The sequence below is a fragment of the Hydra vulgaris genome, chromosome 08 (genome assembly GCF_038396675.1).
Source record: "Hydra vulgaris chromosome 08, alternate assembly HydraT2T_AEP".
NCBI lineage: Eukaryota > Metazoa > Cnidaria > Hydrozoa > Anthoathecata > Hydridae > Hydra > Hydra vulgaris.
Window position 1 is genome coordinate 58251512 of NC_088927.1, and position 20050 is coordinate 58271561.

Genomic DNA, 20050 nt, shown 5'->3' on the forward strand with positions numbered 1-20050 from the left:
AAACAAATCATAGTAAAAATTTTTAACATTTTAACAATTCTAAATATCTTTCTGTAATTTAAATTCAGGGTCTACAAACTACGTTACGCAATATTTGACCATTTTTCACCTATCACCCCCCTCTCCCTCATCACCACATCGCAACTCTTTAGTTTTATTCTTGGCATACTCGTTTTATTTCAATAATTTTGAAGTGGTAAAAAATAAAAATCTTTCAAATCATTGTTTTGAGATAACAATTAATTTTCAATACTTTCTAACTTCTTATGGAAAAATTGTAAACTTCTATAAAAAAAACAAAAAAAAGGGCACAGGTTTAAAATTTTTTGTTGTACTGCTGTACTTCAGTCTTGTTCATTGCCATCTTTCCTACGCTAATATTATTTGGGCAAACACTAAATTTTATAATCATGCCATTGTAACACCTTTATACTGTCACTATTGCAACAACTTTACAATCATAACACAAAAACTCTTAACTAAATTGATAAGATTTCAGAGCTTACAAAATTCCCCTGTAATGAAAATCATGAATGCCCTGGATATATCAAAACTTAATTCACTTCAAATATAAATATTTATATATAAATATAAGAATAACTTGCTTCCAAAAGTATTTTCTGATATTTTTACATCGGCTTTTTCACAAAAATACAATCTTTGGTTATTACCAACCATAACTATCACTTGAACACAGTAAAGTCACAAGTGTCGAAATTCTCAATTATTAGCCAAGTCCGTCATTGTGGTATTAATTGAAAAATAAGAGTATTGAAAATTTGAAAAGCACTTTCTCTTTTAAACGAAAAATAAAACTGCATTGCAAAAATGAAATTTCTTTAATTTCTGACATATATATATAAGTATGTTTGTATATGTGTTATGTGTATATGTATAAATGTGTATTTTAAAATATTTTAATTGAATGCGTTTATCGTCCACCAAGTGGTAAAATCAAATGATTCGAAACTTTTATCAAAAATACTTTTTTGATAAAAGTTTCGAATTTAATTTTTTTATTATTGTCGTTGGAGACATAAACCTCAATGGTCTAAGTTATTCAAAATTTCCGAAAATAAAATCTTTTTTCATATGCTTCTTAAATTTACTGAGTTGCCGGCAATTAATAGCCCTTGGGGGGCTTAATGATAAGATTTGGGGGGCTTAATGATAAGATGAATTTTGTCTTCTTCAAGCCCCAGTCATGTAAATATTTGTTTTTATAAATTACGAGTGTAAATTATTTTCAATCGGCAAATACAATACTAAAAAAAAAAAAAAAAAAAAAATAATAAGCCAAAGCACGTGTCAAAAACTTTGGCAACAAAAATAGACTATAATCTTATTAATAATTACCTGGAAATGGATATTAAAACTAGGGTTTTTATGACTGATATTAGCGATTACTTTTCCAATATTTACAAGTAAGAAATTTAAAAACCACGTCTGATTGTGAACCAAAAGTTATAAATTGGAAAAACGCAATCTCAAAACAAGTAATACTAATGACGTATCAATTAGACTAAAACAAGAAACGTGGTCCAATGTTTATAAAAATCAGGATACTAACGAAGCTTTCAACAGTTTTTTAGATAAATTTCTTGAGTGTTTTAATGAAACCTGCCCACAAGAGGATATACAAATTAAGTAGACAAAAGCAGTAGCTAATCCGTGGATGGATAAATCGCTGATAAAATGCTAAAAGAAGAAGCAAAAACTCTATAATAAATTAAAAAAAAAAAAAAAAACAGTGATAATGAAAAGATTACAAAAAGTATAAATATTTTTACCAAAATCTTATTAAAAATGCTAAAAAAAATTTACAGTAATAAAACCCTTAAATGCAAGTTCATATCTAAAACCCAAAAATAAAATTTTAGATGTTAGAGGGTTTTAGATGCACCATAATGAACTTAACTATAAAGAATTTGAAGAAGTGTTTTCCTCTTTAAAAAAACAGAAAGCATCAGGGTTTGATGAAATATCTAGTAATATAATTAATATTCAACAAAATCAGTTTAAACAGACCTCTGATCCATATACTAAAGCTTTCAATAACTTCTCGGATATTCTCTGATAGACTTAAATTAGCTAAAGTAATTCCTATATTTAAATATAATGAATCTTCTGACATAACCAAATATAGACCTATATCAATACTTTCTGTATTTTCAAAACTTTTCAAAGTGTAACTTACAATATAATATATATTCACTTCACTAAAAACAAATTATTTTACCAAAACCAGTTTAAATTTCAAAAAAACTTCTCAACTGAACATGGAATCATTGAATTAGTTGATCAAATAGGCTAATGGTTTTAAACAAAATAAGTTTACCTAAGGTGTTTTTATTGACTTATCAAAAGCATTTGATACAGTTGATCAATGCATCCTATTAGATAAACTAAAGCACTATGGTATAATTAATAAAACTTTTGGAATAAAAGTTAACTCAGAGAAAACAAACTACATACTACTCCATAAAAAAATACAGAAGAAAACCTTCCTCTTAAGTTGCCTGACATTATCTTAAATGATAAATTAGTTAAAAAATGAGCCAGTATAACATTCTAAAGAACTTTTGTTGATGAGAATTTATCATGCCTTTCTCAAATAAGATATATTCAATCTAAGATCACCAATATAATTGGTATGATGTATCAAGTTCGTTCGTATATCAATAAACTAAGTCTCAAACTAATATATTTTGGATTAATTCATTGCTTCATCAGTTATGCAAATATATCATAGGCAAGTATCAACCATCAAACTTTTAATGAATTATTTACTCCAAAAATAAGCGTGAACCTATAATGAATGATATGAAAATGATGGATATTTTTGAAATAAATATCTATCAGCATTTAAATTTTGTATCGATTCAACAATAATCTCTCTGCTGAAAACCTTAACAACAAGTTTGAAATAAATATAAACGAAAACTGTTATCTAAGAGCAAATATAAGTAACTCATATAAACTGCATCAAAACGTTAATAAATATACTGAATGTAACATTGCATATCGAGGTCCAAATATATGGAACATCTATTAAAAAAGATTTAAATGTATGGCAAAGTCATTAAGTTCATTTAAGTTTTAAATCAAAAAAGAAATTTTTAAAGCTTGAGTAACTCCGAAGTTTGTTGATTCTATTTTTCAGTTTTTTATCTTTATTTGATTTATTGATCAGCGCAGCAGTTTTATGCCCATCAGGGTTGTTAATATAATATCTATATTCTATTGAAAGTATATATAGGGGCTCTATGAAAAGATTACAATGAAGTATTGTTATCTTCATCTTCTTTTAGCCACTGTCTATTTAATTCTTTATTTTATAAAGATCGTTGTAATAAGAAAAATTTGTATATTATATTGTATATACAAAAACGGTGCTGACAAAATTTTACTGTCTTCTTTGTTTTTACGGACAAATTTTTCTTTCTTTTATATATGTATGTTGATCATTTTTGTTAAACAGCAAAATAAATGAAATACAAAAAAAAATGCATGTATGCATATATGAGTTTTTAACAAATATTCTTCACGTATTTTTAAGAAAAAATATTTTAATGTAAACTTACTAGATCCATGTGGGCTTTAAATGTTATTGTTAAAGGGGCTCTATGAAAAGATTGTGGTGACACCAGCCATCCGTATCTTCTTTGAGCCCCTGTCTGTTTTATATATATTCTTTGTGTAACGTAAAAGTTTCATTGTAATTTTATTTTTTGTTTTTATATGAACAGCGAAATATATATACAAAAAAAAAAAAAAAATGAAGTGCAGGGAGCTAACCAATTCGGCCACTGGCCATTTCCATTTCTGTGCGTGATTTTTAATTTTCTTTGTTTTAACAATTAAAAGCTGGTACTTATAGCAATACTATTATGATTTTTTTAAAGAACCATTAAAATAATTTAGTCATATTTTAGGCTACCTGATTAAGTTAAATATATATAATTTTATCTTTTTTTTTTTTTTTTTTTTTTTGCATGTTAAGGTCGCAATAGTGTGAAAAATATACAATAATTTTCAAAACGCTTTACTCTAGGTAGAAATATTTGGTGACTTCTATTTTTCATCGAAAATATATTAAATATGAGTTGAAGAAATGTAATATTTTACTTGAAATACTCACAAACAATTTGTTTTCATAAAAATAACTACATAAAATCAACAAATTTGCAACTACCGTGCGTGATCTTTTATGAATTTAAATGATTGTTGTGGCTCGATGATACATAGTGCGATTCCGTAACTGGAAAATTTTACTAATATCTAAAGTATTATTTAAAAAAAAAGTATACAGCTGAAACTTATATTTTCCGAGGATTTCAAGTTTATTTATTAAGTAACTAAAATTTGCGTTCGTTTGTTCCGAGTGTGATTCCGCTTCACACCTTTTTTTTCAAACTTATTTTTTGATAACATTGCTAATGTATACCAGTATTTGTTTACAAAATATTTATATAGATTAGAATATATATTAGATATTAATATACATTAGATGAGAGTAAATTAGAGATTGCCAGTTTTATTTTTATGAAAATAATAGACAAAACATATTGGAGTTTCCGTGCGTGATTTTTTGGATAAACCCCACTTTAACACACTAATCTGGCAATTTTTAACACCATTTAATAAATAAAAGACAGAATATCGTTATATAACGGCAAATAAATGCTATATGCAATTTTTAAATATAAGTAAAACTTTATAAAAGTAAAAATATTTATAGAACTTCAAAAATGTTTTATTTTGTATTTTAAAAATCGGAAAAGATTTTTCTTAAAATGTGGAAAAGCAAGGATTTAAATCACGGCATTTCACTTTAGAATACTGCGACCGAAACACTTCAATCACTAAAGAATATCGTACAAAAGTTTTTACACTATATGATAAACAAAAGTCTTTATGAAACGGCAAATAAATGCTATAAATCAGAATTTAGGAAATGTTGTTGCAATACAATCTTAAAGTAAAACTGTAAAACTTGATATATGTTTTAACATTAAATAAATTGAAGTTTACATAAGTTAGATATTTGCATACACTTTCGTTCACATTTTCTTATGCAAAAACTGCTGCAACTCTTTCTTGCTATTAACTCGGGTGTAATGGCTACCGTGAGCTCTGTGCAAACACGCATGAATAAGTAACGGCAGCAGCATTAAGTTCAGTATTATAGTTTTGTAGGATTTTCTACTTGCAAAATAATGAGAGCTTACCTATTAAAAAAAAAGGAATAAAGGTAAAATATCTAACTTGTCCTTGGATCACGAAAGAAATAAGAAAGTCAAAACAAAAACTTTACTTAAAATATCTAAAAAATAGACCTGAATCCAGCTATTCACAAAAACACAATAAAAAAAGTAGAACTGAATCCAATTTATTTACAAAAGCAATACAAAAATCTATTTGAAAAAATAAAAAAACAAATCTAAAGAATCTTACTTTTTGAAGCAAATTCAAAAATCAAATAATGATTTAAAAAAGGGAACCAGTAAACGTCTATAAAGGATCTCATTCAGAATTTAAATACAAACCAGAAGTTTATTGGTTCTTTTCCGCGGATTGAACATTTCATTGAACATAAGGCGCTCTACTTTGCTCTAAAAATCTCTGGGCAATAGATCCAACATTCTTTCCTACTTCACGCCGTCAGTTAAACTTAGCGTGACGTCTTTTATGGATGACCCCTTATGAAGGAAAATACTGCAAAAAATAAAGTTAATTCTAACAAAACACCTTCTGGAATAATGACTAATTCTAAAAATTTATATGAAAAGAGTGATATCTCTAATGAAGTCAACATCTATTTTGCCAACATTAATGTTGATTTTGCATCTAGATCTTAAATTCCTGAATAATTTATTTGAAAGTTAAATAACGATTTTTTTACTGCTTCCTAAACTTTAACAAGACGTACTCAAAACACCTAACAAATCTCTCGAAAGAACCAAGTTCTCAGGTATTGATGACAATTGTTGTAAAGTAGTACTAGTTTCTTTTGGGGAGACACGTAACCAGATTTTCCATATATTCAACACTGTACTTAAAACAGGTACCATACCATACAAAAGAGTTAAAAGTTTTCAAAATAGTACCAATATACATGTCCTTTCTTTATTTTCAATTCTTCTTGAAAGAAAAGTTTACAATTACAAAAAATATATAAGTAAAATAAAAAAAAGTACTTAAGTTTTGAAAAAATGATAAATAAAAACCAAAACGGTTTCCAAAAGCGACATTCAACGGAACAATAGAAAATTTAAAATCAAAAGGTGTTTGACACCGTCAAAGGTGTTTGACACCGTCGATCGTGAAGTTTTACTTAAAAAATGCAAAAGTATGATATACAAAATCATGCCTTACAATGGTTTAACAGCAGACCCTTAATAACAGGCAACAGTTGAAATGAAAATAGCAACTCAAATCTAATAAAAATTAGATTTGGGAAATTGAAATAATAATGGTTGGCTCTGTGCTTGCCCTTTTTTTGTTTCTAATTTACATTAACGACCTTCCAAATTTCTTAAACAGCTTTAAAACTGTGTTTCCAGATGATACAAACTTGTTCTTCTCCTAAACAACAATCGAAAACCTATTTCAAAGAACAAATATTATAATAAAAATAAATGAATATATGGTTTAAGACAAATGAATTATATTAAATACATATTATTTCATTCTAAAAAACAAAAAAATAAATTACCCATAATTCTTCCAACAATTAATATAGAAGTCATAACTATCAAAAGAACTCAAAATACCAACTTTTTAGGGATTTTGATTGATGAATACATTACTTGTAAAACCCTTATTAGCTATATAAACACACAATTATATAAGAATATAGGTACACTCTACAAAGCGAGATTATTGTTGTCACAAAAAAATCCAAATTTTGTATTTCTATTCTTTTATAGCATGGGTTTTTCTAAGTTCGTAAAATTCTTCAGCTTTTCCTGCACCGGTTATAAACAAACACGTTCACAAAACTACGAACACGCCTACGAAATTTGAAAAAATGAAATTCTTTCGCTATTTTTCAGCAGCTTTTGTAAAAGTATTATTTGTATTCTTTTAAGCATTTTATATGTAGATACACCTAAAAATTAAAAATAAGTTAATAGGAGAATTTTAGGAAAATTTAAATTAAAGACCAATAAGATAGTTGTTAAAAAAGAAAAAAAAATTAAAAAAAAAAGTTTTTGTTTAAGTTTTTGTTTGAATAGAGAAAGTGAAGAACAATTTTTCAGCTGGTTATTTAATAAAGTGTTCCATAATTTAGGACCTCTGATGGCAATTGAAAATTTAGTAACCAAATAGTGCATTTTAGGTTGCTGATAATTGTAATTTGAAAATCTTGTAGGGTGCTCGTGGTTAATTTTATTGAAAAGTGTATTAAATATTATTGGAGTTACTTTATTATGAAATTTGTACATAAATATAAGAATTTGATAAAGGTTCAACTGAAAAACATATATATATAGTACTCACAAATCAAAGCTAGAACCGTTATATTTACGTTAAAACATGCCTCAAGACTTGTGTACAACAAAGACAAATTTACTTATCCACGACCTTTATTTCAACAATTGTAAGCACTAAATATATCATTCAAATGAATATTTATCAAAATATACTTTTCTAGTCAAAATACAAACTAGATCTATACAAACTATATCTATACTAGATCCATACTAGATAAATACAAACATTTTTGAAAAAAAACCTGACCAAATATAATACAAGAGCGACAGGAAAATTTAAATTTCCATGGGAAACAAAAGAACTCTTCAAAAATAAAATTAACAAATCTTATTATTAAATTAAACAATTATAAGGAGTTTTTAAAACTACTTTCGTTCATCATTTATCACATCAATTACAAAGTTTATGTCTTCTTCTCGTTTAGTGTTAAGGTACTCGATGACTCAAAGACTGTTTTTAGTCTTTCGCGAGCTCCCTGATGACTGCGTTTAAATAATTCCAATCAAACATTTTTTCTGTTATAAAAAAATATATATTTGAAACAGTTCGATAAACTTATTGAAACATAACCCATTATGAAAAAATTTACAAGGTTTTAATTATAGTAATATGGAGAATTTATTGGAGTTTTATATGCTTATATTATGCTATTGTCGTATCATCTTATCGAAGCGAAATTCATATATAACGGGTGAACAGTAAAATTAAGATTTTTATTGAAACACTCTTACTTTGCAATGGATCAATATTTTTTGATAAAAAAAAAAGCAGCTTGTAGATTTATAAACAAACAATTTATTTTTGAAGTTGCAATAGACTTGTTTCAGCGTTTCGTCTTATAAAATCAAGCTTTCAATACACCCCTCCACACATATTCTGTACAGCATTTACATCTACTTTCTTCAAACAATACTTGATCAGTTGTGTTAATTCGTCATCCGTTTTTTTAATTTATTAACAAAAAGTAGCCTGCCAATTGTTCTTATAAACCATTCCCTTCAAAATTGACCAAAAGTTCTCAACTAGACGAAGTTCAGGCAATGCAGAAGGATTATCGGCTTTTTGCACAAAAGTTATGTTTTTTGAGATTAAGTAGCTTGTCACTGATTTAGCATAATGAGCCAAAGCCAAGTCAGACCAAAACAAAAAATTACCCTCAGGATGATGTTTTTTAATAAAAGGCATCAGTCTTTTAATAATGCACTCTTTCAAATACACATTTTTTTTGACAGCAAGGCCCGAAGGAACAAAATTGGGTGTTGAGATGCCTTGAGGTGAAATTGCTAACCATACAAGCATTTTATTTTCAAACTTTGCCTTGGACTTGTATTTCACACCATAAGAAACTGCTTTTGGATTGCTTGACCAATACCCAATGTTTGAGTTCTTATCAGAGTGAGAAAATGTGAAGTATGATTCATCATCAATTGTGAAATCACACCCATAAAATTTTCTACACAATCTGCCACAACATGTTTGTAACTTGGACACTTGCTCAGGAGAACGGGCTAGAATGGCCTGTTTTTTTCGGTAAGCAATATTTGTGTGTTGTTGAATTGTATACACAACGTAAGATTGGCTGCACTTGAGCTTTCGAGCAATTTGTCGGGTGAAAATGCCAGAACGACCATCAGTCATGCTTTTCAACTTGGTAATTTTGGTTTTAGTCATTATTTTAGCTTTTCGACCAGAACCAACAACACGAAGTTTTGATTTGCCTTTTTCCCACATTGAAAAGTATTTGTAAATGCTTGCTCTTGGGTAATTTTCTTTCAAAAAATGATCCATAACGGCTTTTCTACCTTCCTTAAAATGCGTAGCACAATACCTCTACACACGATCAATCAAACTTTCACGCTTCATTTTGATGTAGATTAGAAAATAGTAAGAATATTTTCATTAAATTTTGCCGGCAGCAACTACAGAGAGTGGGCTCTAAAATAGACAGAGTAAATGAATCAGTGTACAAAAAAATTTCAAAAATAAAAACCGTTAAAAAAATCTCAAATGTTCACCCGTTAGCATACAGGGGAAAGGCGCCTATGATGGCATAGCGCCTATGATGGCATACCGCTTATATTTCCATAAAAATTAGTTTTGGTGAAAAAGTGATTAGACCTACATGACTATACTGACTTTACATTAGTTTAGGTGAAAATATGTCCTTTGCGCACAAATATTGACGTGTTGCAATATTGGGAAAACTTTTTTTTTTTATTAGAAAAACTTATTTTTCAGTAAAGTAAAAAGAATGCAATGCTTCAAAAAGTTTTTTTTGTCCAAAAAATACATGACGGGCAAGGTATCCTATGCGCATGTGCGAAAACTTTACTATGCTGCTGTGTAGCATGAAATGGCAAATTAGGATGGTTCTGATTAATTTCTGGCTTTTCTGAGGGAAGACTGTAAGGCTAAATAAAAAGGCTAAAACATTAGTCAATTTGGTTTCAAGAAAGATAACTCAACTGAACATGCTATTATCCAATTTGTACGTGAAATCTCAAAATCATTTGAAAAATCACAATATACACTAGGAATTTTTATTGACCTATCAAAAGCTTTTGATACGGTCGATCACCATATTTTGATTCATAAACTCAAATACTACGGAATAAAAAATAAAATTTTAAAATGGTTTAAAAGTTATCTATCTAATCGAAAACAGTTTGTATTATTTAACAATGATTATCAATCCACTTTTCTTAATACTTGTGGAGTTCCACAAGGTTCAATTCTTGGACCTCTCCTTTTTTTAATTTATATAAATGACTTAAATAAAGCTTCAAAACTAATGAGCATTATGTATGCAGTTAATACAAACCTATTCCTTTCAAACTATGATATCGCTGAACTTTTTAAAACAATGAACGAAGAACTCAGACATATATCTAATTGGTTTAAGTGTAATAAGTTAACCTTAAATATTAATAAAACAAAATGGGTTTTATTTCATTCGATTACAAAAAAACGATTTCTCCCAACAAATTTACCTCAAATTTTTATCGATCAAAAGAGATTCTGTTACAAAATTTTTAGGTGTTTATCTTGATGAAAGTATTACTTGGAATCACCATATTGATTATATAAGCACATAAATTTCTAAAAACATGGGGATCCTATATAAATTACGAATCTATCTCAATAAGAAAGTCTTAATACAACTTTATTACTCATTTATACATAGTTATTTAAATTATGCCAATATTGCTTGGAGAAGTACTGAAAAAAGTAAGTTGCAACGTCTTTCTCTCCGTCAGAAACGCGCAATCCGTATAATCAATTTTGCAAATCGCTTCTCTCATTCGAAGCATTATTTTATTGAAATGAGAATTTTGAATATATACGAGTTAAATGTATTTAATACTTTATGTTTTGTATATATGTGGATAAATAACTTATCCGTAGCCGTTTTCAAAGATCTTTTTTCTCTTAAACCAATCAGTAAATATACTTTGAGAAATAATAACTTTTTAAATGAACCTTTTTGTCAAACAAACTTTACCCAATTTTGTATTACCTATCGAGCGCCACACCTTTGGAATAAACTTGTTTTGCCGAATTTTAATTTTGAAGTACCTATTACTTTTTGCCTTTTTAAAAAAAAACTGAAAAATCTCATTCTTTCATTAGATAATATTTTGAGTTACTATTAGTAGTAAAAGTTAAAAATATTTTTTGGTCTACTTTTTTATTGTTTATATACATATTTAAGTTTATAGAATTTTATTCCTACTAATTTTATTTATTGTTCATATACTTTTTACTTTTTAACTTCCACATTGGTTTACTCTTGTATACAATTCTGATGACAAGATCATCTTGATCTTTCTTCAGATCAGATTATTTACCTTGTAGTTTTGTAAAAATTTATTAACTTTTTTTTTTTATCTTATCTTTGTTAAATGCTTATTTGAGGTTCTGACGACAAAATCCTTGTGATCTTCTTTCAGATACCTTGTTTATATTTGTTATTTTTTTATCATTGTAAGTTTATATTATTATTTTTACTATTTTTTATTTTAAGATGTGCAACGATTAACAAATGTAAACCAAAAAAAAAAAAAAAAAAATAAAATAAAATCATCAAGTTACCCTTGATCCTAACCAGCCCCATCCTCCCCTATGCCATCATAGGAGCAGTGGTTGCCTATGATGGCATACTTGTGCTTGTTTTTAAAATAGAAATGACTTATAAAAAAAAAAAAACTGATGAAAACTCCGACGGGTATTATTGTTCTACATGTAAAAAGGAATGTATTCAGAAAAACCATTCTACTGAATTCGCATGTATTGAATTAATTTATCAAATAGATAATAGCTTTCACAAAAACAAATTAATTCTAGGAATATTAGCACCTGACATCGTTAATCATTCTATTTTGTTAGAAAGTTGAGGCAATAGGGGTAGTTATTAATGTCTTAGCAAACGAAATATATTTTGTTTGCTAAGTCATCTAAATCCGAGAACCTTCCACTCAAATTACCTGAACTAACAATTAACAATATTAAAATAAAAAGAGTTTTTTCAATGAAAATACTAGGAATAATTTTCGATGAGAATTTAAATTGGAAAAGCCAAATAAAGCTAGTCGAGAACAAAGTTTCAAAGACCCTGGGGATTATGTACAAGACAAAACATCTTTTAAATAATTTATGTTTAAAAAATTTATACTTTTCATTTATACATAGTCATATTAACTATTGTAATATTGCCTGGGCAAACAATCATTTATCTTTCCTAAAAATTATTTATACTAAACAAAAGCAAGCAAGTAGATTAGTTTTGGGCGCAAGTAGATACGAAAGTGCCGAGCCGTTACTCAAGGAAATAAATGCTCTAAATGTATACAAACTAAATATATACCATAACTTGTTATTTATGTTTAAACTTCAAAATGAAATGATTCCAAAATATTTTTTTAAAAGTTTCACTCGAATTAATCATAAATATGAAACAAGACATTCAATGAGTAATTTCTACATCCCACTAACATCACTCAAAAAATCTGACTTCTCGACTATATGCCGGGGACCACGCTTGTGGAATTCGGTTTTTGACGAAAATATGAAAAAAATAAAATCTATTGCTACATTTAAAAGAACTATAAAAAAACACTTACTAAATTTAAACATTACGTACATTCTCTCATTTTTTTGAAAAAAAAATCGAAATAGTTTTGTATTTTTAATTTTTTATGTACTTTATTTAATTTTAATATTGTATTGAATATGTATATGCATATGAAGCGAATTAAATTTTTTTTTTTTTTTGTTTATTGTCTTTAATATGTATAAGAATATGTACAGATTTGTAATTTTTTATTTGTTATTTCATATTTTAACTTTATCTTAAATTTCTTCTTTTTTTAACTTTAAGTTCTTCTTTAACCTTCTAAAATTTCTAACCAATTTTTTTTTTTAAACTTAATAATTTCACTCTTTTATGTAATATTGGAAAATGTAAAATTTAATTGTATTTTTTTTTTTTGTATTTCACAAAGGGGCTTGATGATAAGTCATTTTGACTTCTACTTGCCCCAGTCAGCTTGTAATTATATATATTTGTTTAAATTTATAGATAACATTGTAAAATGTGTAAAATGACGAAATAATGACGAAATAATTTCTAGAATTGGATAAAAAGTTACCTCATAACTTGAAAACAATATTCTAAATAAGGAATACAGAATACTTAATATATAGTGTTTCTTTCCAACAATAGTATTACACAACCTTTTGCAGACATGGATTTTGAATCAAGTAAGATAAATTTATGGTTTACAGCAAATAAAATTTTTCTAAACGTCGAAAAAAGCAAAGCATATCTTATTTCATAAAAAACTGCAAGAAGATAACCTTCTTATAAATTACTAGATCTATTTTTGAATAATAAACAAATAAAAAACTAGAACAAATAATGCTTTTAGAAATGCTTATTGAGAAAAATTTTTCTTGTCTTTCCTATATTCGAAGTTTAAAATCAAAACTTAATACGGACTTTCCGAATTTGTCCATATGAATCCACATTTTGTCCAAAATAAAAAAACTTTTCTCTAATTCATTGTTTCATCAGCTATGCTAATATTACATGGGGTTGTACATAACCAACAAAACTTAAAGATATATTTTGTTTGCAAAAACATGCTTGAAGAATTATATGCGGGAAAAAAAGAAGCGCACATGCTACCCTTTATTAAAAAATCATGAATGTATATTGATGGTATAAAAATGATGAATGTATATGAAATAAACACCTAGGTGTTTATTTCATAAACATTCGTCATTTCAGTATTTATTATATTTTCAATAAAGGTTTAGTAGTGCTACAAACTAATCTTCATGTATAAATATATTATTAAGCTAACTCTAACCAATATTATTCGTTTGATTAAAATCTAAATGAAATGTATTATTTTTTTAGTACTTTTATATTCTACATATATAATGTAACGGGTAACCATTTCAAAAAAACAGATTGATAGTATAGATACAATTGCGTCCCAAAATTTGTGGACAAAGTAAAAAAATTTGAGTTTTACCAATATTTCAGCAAATACTTTACTGAAGCCAACATATTATTTTCATGTTTACTATTATGTTTTGAACGAATATTGATAACTTAATCAGAGTATTTTAGTTGATTAAAATAATAATAATTTTTGATGAGTTCAAAAATTTGCTGACAAAGCGTTTATATTTAAAAAAGTTGGATTTTTTTAACGATATTTGACAACCTTTTAAAGACAATCTTGACAATCAGAAACCGCTTTGCATCTAGGAGGCATAAAGTCAACTAAATTAGTGCAAACATCAATGCAAATTGAGTGCAATATTTTTTTGATTTTTCTAAATAAATCAGCATAATTTGTAGGCTCAATGTTTAATACTTAATGGGCAACAATATGCTATAAATAATCAACGACATCTTATTTTAACTAAGCCAGTTGATTAGGATATCAACTTCAAAACACAAATTTTACTCTTTTTAAATAATTCCTTCACCAATTTGCCTGTATGGTTGAGATTGTTTTTCTAATGTTAAATCCATCCACAAGGCATTTTATTCTTCGCACGAGGTAATACAATGCTCTTACATATGTCCTTGCATATTTCTTGATCAATAGTTTAGAATATCAATGGAGCGGATCAACACTATCCCAATTAAATCATCTAGTCAACCATTAGTATATCTCCCTCATATTTTATGGTGAGCAGTTGGAATTTGAGAACGTATTTTGTATCTACTGGATGTCAAACAAACTCAAATCAATCTGATCAGAACTGCATAAAGTTGTATTCTCCCTAAAAAGGTTTTTTGAACAATGTAGTCTACTCCTGTTTAGATGCTGTAATGCTAATTTTTTTCTGGTATTTCAGTTTTTCAGGTAAATTGATGGCTTTAAAGCTGGGTGTCTTCGAAACACACTTGCATGTCGCAAACATGCAAGTGTGTTTGGAAGTTTCCTGAAATATTTCTAAATTGCATGAATCTTGATTTTGCAATGGTTTGGCTATTTAAGTATAGGGTAGATCAGGGTAATATGAGCACCATGGTAATATAAGCATACTTAAAGATTTCTTAGATGTAAGCAGTGAAGTTAAAGTTGCTATGTATTTTTTTAATCGACTTTATGTGGTGATTACAGGAATCAGTACAACTATAATTGTATTACGCTATAGCGTAAATCTACATGCAGTAATTAGCGGGTATCATCTAATTAAAACGTTGTTAAACTTTTTGCGTTTTAATTAGATTTGTGGCGCGAAATTTTGGTGCTAAAATAGTGAAATTAATTTTTTCATAAAGAAAAATATGTTAGCTAAAAATTTAATCCTTTTTGGCTTGAAAAACAATGCATAGAACTATTTAGTTTTGACTTTATTTAAAAATGCCATTTTTGTGTAATATGAGCATGCTCAAATTACCCAGTGATTTTCGTTGAAATTACCTAGTTTAAAGTCCTAAAAAAGCAGTGGTTTTAATTGGTTTTTTGAATAAAAATAAAATATTGTAAACCTTTTTAATAATTATATTACCAAGTGGTCTGGGTAATATGAGCATTTTTGTGACTTTTTTAAAACCTCTGTGTCTTTAAGAAAAAATTTCGGGTGCCCAAATATCTAAGTGGATCATGAGAAGGGATCCCTGAATATTGTTTATTCGCAAAAATTTTGGATCCAGCTTAATTATTTTTGAAATTATTCCAATTTTTGCTTAAGGTGCTCATATTACCCTAATCTACCCTATTACCACGAGGAAATTTTGTAATAAAAAATGGTATTTCCAAAGCTGATTGCAATGACACGTGACACGCTGACGCTTAAGTTCAATGTTATTTGTAATTCTAAAAGTTTTAAAATTTGCAAAAACCTGATTAAAAACATAATACATCAGAAATTCCATTATTGTATTTTTATCCAAATCCCTAATACTTTTTTTTTCTGTTGAAAAAAAAGAGCTAAGTTTTGCAAAACTATATTAATTAAATCCGTTAAATTTAAAAAAATGGTCTTCAGATTATAATCATCTGATAAGTTTTGAATAAAAAAAGATATTAATTTTTTTTCTTTAAAAAAATGGTATTTATGAAGGTTATTCCAATTTTAAATATTAAAATAAATTAAGAAATGAAAATTTAGTTCGAAGACCGTTTGCTCTGACTTTGGAAAGTAGTGTATTTCATTCCAAGAAGTATTTTTTCGCATTAAAAATAAATTTTGTTAAAGTTTTATTCATAACGGGTGATGCGGAAGTTATCCGACAAATCCTAATTTCATTATTTGAGCATAATAATTAGTTTTTGTGGTTATAGGCGTAGGCATAAACGTTCTATAAAATATAAACTTTATTATTTGAAACACAATTATTTAAAATGAGGTTAAATGCTGCTGAACGAGAATCTTTTCGAAAGCGGCTAAAAATGTTTTTTGTAAATAAACCTAATATAAAAAAAAAAAATCGTAAATCATTTTGAAAAGGAAAGATTTGCTCGAAGTACAATATATGATAACCTAAAAAGACTTGAAACTGTTCAATCGTTTTCTGATAGAAAGCACCCAGGTCGTCCGACATCCTGGACTAGAGAAAAGAAAGCCGAATTAAAGAGACTTGTCAACAATCGAAAAGGGGTCAGTCAGAGAAAAATAGGTATTAAATTCGGTGCAAATCAATCGACAATTGGTCGTCAGTTAAAAAAAATGAATATTAAATATAGAAAACGTGAAAAGACTCCAAAATACACTATAGAACAACAAATAAAGGCAAAGAAAAGAAGCAGGAAACTAGTTAACCAACTCAATAACACAAAATCGCTTCTAGTCATCGATGACGAAAAATGCTTTTGTTTTGCAGGGGACAACATGCCTGGAAGTTCTGGATACTACACAGACAGCAAAAAGACATGAAAGAAATTTCCAAAAAAATTATTAATGTTAATAGCCATATCTGACCATGGTATGTCCGAGCCATTGTTTTGCACTTCCAAGGCTGTAGCGATCAATTCATCAATTTATATTAATGAATGTTTAGAAAAACAACTTCTTCCATTTATTCACAAGTATCATGGAGACTTTAACTATTTATTTTGGTCAGATTTAGCAAGTTTTCATTATTCTAAAGATTCTCTAAATTGGATGGACCAATATGTCTATTACGTTGATAAAGAATCCAATCCCCCAAATGTGCCTCAAGCACAACCAATTGAAAATTTTTGGGGACATTTGGCACAGAAGGTTTACGAGGGAGATTGGCAAGCTTCAACAGAGCAAGTTTTGATTGATCGCATTAAACTAAAACTACAAGAAATTGATTTAAACTTTTTACAGTCGCATATGAAAGGCGTCAGAGCAAAATTGAGATCAATTGCAGATGGTGGTGTTTTTTCATATAAAAAATAATATATTTTTATTAAAAGATAAATGCTTTATTTAAAAAAAATATAATAGTAGTTTGTTTTTATTTTGTCCGATAACTTCCGCATCACCCGTTATTCATTATTTAAAGATAAAAAAGCATAACAAAAAAAACTTTGAATTGAAGTGGTTTTTAAAAAAGCTCAATTTAAAATCGTCCAAATTTTTATAATAGTGATATCATATATCATAACAACGATATATTAAGACACGCTGTTTAGTTATTTAAATAAACGTAATTAGTTCACTTTCAATGGATTATCTAAAACATTTAATTTCAAATGAAAACATATTATTGAGTTGCAAAAAAAAGTTAAAAGAAGAAAATGCTTTTAACTGCTATGTTTTTGTTTTTTATTTATATTCTAATTAAAGTATTCTGGAAGCTTTGGATTTATTCTTATGGCCTGTCAACTGCTTCTACTCCTCCCACATTACCATTATTTGGCAATTGTCTTCAAATTGAAAGTGATCCTGTAAAAGCCACCAAACAACTATGCGAGTGGAGCGGAAAATACGGAAAAGTGTTTTGTGTTTGGGTTGGCATTCGGCCAACTATATTCTCATCTTCTGTAAATTTTTCCGAAGCAATTTTAAGCAGTCAAAACGTAATTCAAAAGGGATTTGCGTACGATTTTTTGCATGAATGGCTTAAAACTGGTCTACTAACAAGTACGGGAAATAAGTGGAAATCGCGTCGTCGACTTCTAACGCCAAGCTTTCATTTTTCAATACTCGACAACTTTTTAAAAATTTTTGAAGAACAAGGAAATTGCTTAATTGATAAATTTCGTGTTCTTGCCAAAAATGGAAAAATTTTTGATATTCAGGTGCCTATTGGGTTAGCTACATTAGATATAATATGTGAGACGTCAATGGGAGTGAAAATAAACGCACAGTATCACCCAGATTCCGAATATGTTACTGCCATTAACATCTTAAGTGAGGAAATAGTTAGACGGTCCAAGTACCCGTGGTTGTGGCCCATTATTTTTTATAAGCATTTTTCTTGTGGAAAACGTTACTTTAAAGCATTAGACGTTGCTCATAAGCTGTCTTTTAATGTAATTAATGAAAGAATTAAAACTAGTTTACAAAACAAAAGTGAAAGTGTGTTAATCAATAAACTTGATAATGAGAACGTGTTAAACAATGAAGAGAAACTCGGCTTAGGTAAAAAGAAGTTTTTCTTAGATTTATTGTTAGACATGCATAAAAATGATGAAATTGATATTGATGGGATTCAAGAGGAAGTGGATACATTTATGTTTGAAGGTCACGACACCACCTCGTCAGCATTGTGTTGGACATTATGGTTGCTGGGAAGATATCCACAAGTTCAACAGAAACTGCATGCTGAAATTGATGAAGTTGAACTAACTTCGGGTTCACTATATGAAAAAGTGCGAAACTTTAAATATCTTGAGAACGTTTTAAAAGAAAGCCTGAGACTTTATCCACCAGTTCCCTTAATCAGTAGATATATTGAAGAAGATATGATGATTGATGGTCAGTTTATTCCTAAAAAATCTGAAATCGCAATTCATGTGATGATGATACATTTAAATCCTGAGTATTGGAAAGATCCTCACAACTTTATACCTGAAAGATTTGATCAAGATGATTTTGTAAAGCGTAATCCATACACATATATTCCATTCTCCGCTGGCCCTAGAAATTGCATTGGTCAAAAGTTTGCAATGATAGAAGAAAAAATTCTTTTATATAACATAATGAAACATTTTTATGTAGAATCCATGCAGAATGAAAACGAAATTTCAAGAACTCAAGATCTTATAAATAAATCAGCTAATGGTATCATGATGAAGTTCTATGAAAGATGATATTTGTAAAAAACCTATTTGTTAAAAAATTAACATGTTTGTTATTAAAGAAATGTATTTTTTTGAATTGTTAGAAAAGAAGTTCATACATTTGAGACCATTTATTAACTTTATTTTTCTACTAATTACTGTATATACAGAGCCTACTAATGCAAGTGCAACAAATGCATTCGCATTGGGTCCCCAAATATTAAGAACACGTTTTTCGAATAAGAAATTTGTTTATAAGTAATATGCACTAGAAGCCAAAATCTTAAGAAACTTTTAGACTAAGTTACTTTTTCAAATAGAAGTTATTTTATTAAGAGTTCGAGAACTAATTATTGAAAACAATAGAAGAAAATATAAACCAACTTCAAACCATTGATAATTAGAAGGAAAGTGTAGATGGTTAAAAAAGATCCGATAGCGAAAATATTGAGGATCATTATATAGAAATATTTCAGAAATTAGTAATAGTTCACAAATAGAAAACTTTATCAAAATTCAATTATGCTATATGAGCAACTTAATAAATGTTTAATTTATTATAATATTACTAGTTTATAAAACTCTTAACATAAAATAAGATTTTTATTCGTTTAACTAAGTTTTGATCATTATTTTGCAGTTGCCTGTTTGTTTTACTGTTATTTCATTATAATTTATCATTGTTTTTGTTAATTATTTTTATAGGTGTTATATTTTTGTTATTGTTATCCCTGTTATACCTGTTATCCCTGTTATACCTAATAATATTACTTATTAATATTATTAGCTTTAACCTACTATTATTTACATAGTTATTTACTTAT

The 20050-nt window shown here is 27.9% G+C and overlaps 1 protein-coding gene across 1 annotated transcript; it reads left to right on the plus strand.

Moving 5' to 3' along the window:
- The first annotated feature begins 17662 nt into the window (after positions 1–17662).
- On the plus strand, positions 17663–19356 carry LOC100209412 (cytochrome P450 4V2). Its single transcript, XM_065804014.1, has one exon. It carries the CDS (start codon positions 17739–17741, stop codon positions 19254–19256), a length of 1518 nt encoding a protein of 505 aa, XP_065660086.1. The 5' UTR covers positions 17663–17738; the 3' UTR covers positions 19257–19356.
- The last annotated feature ends 694 nt before the right edge of the window (positions 19357–20050 follow it).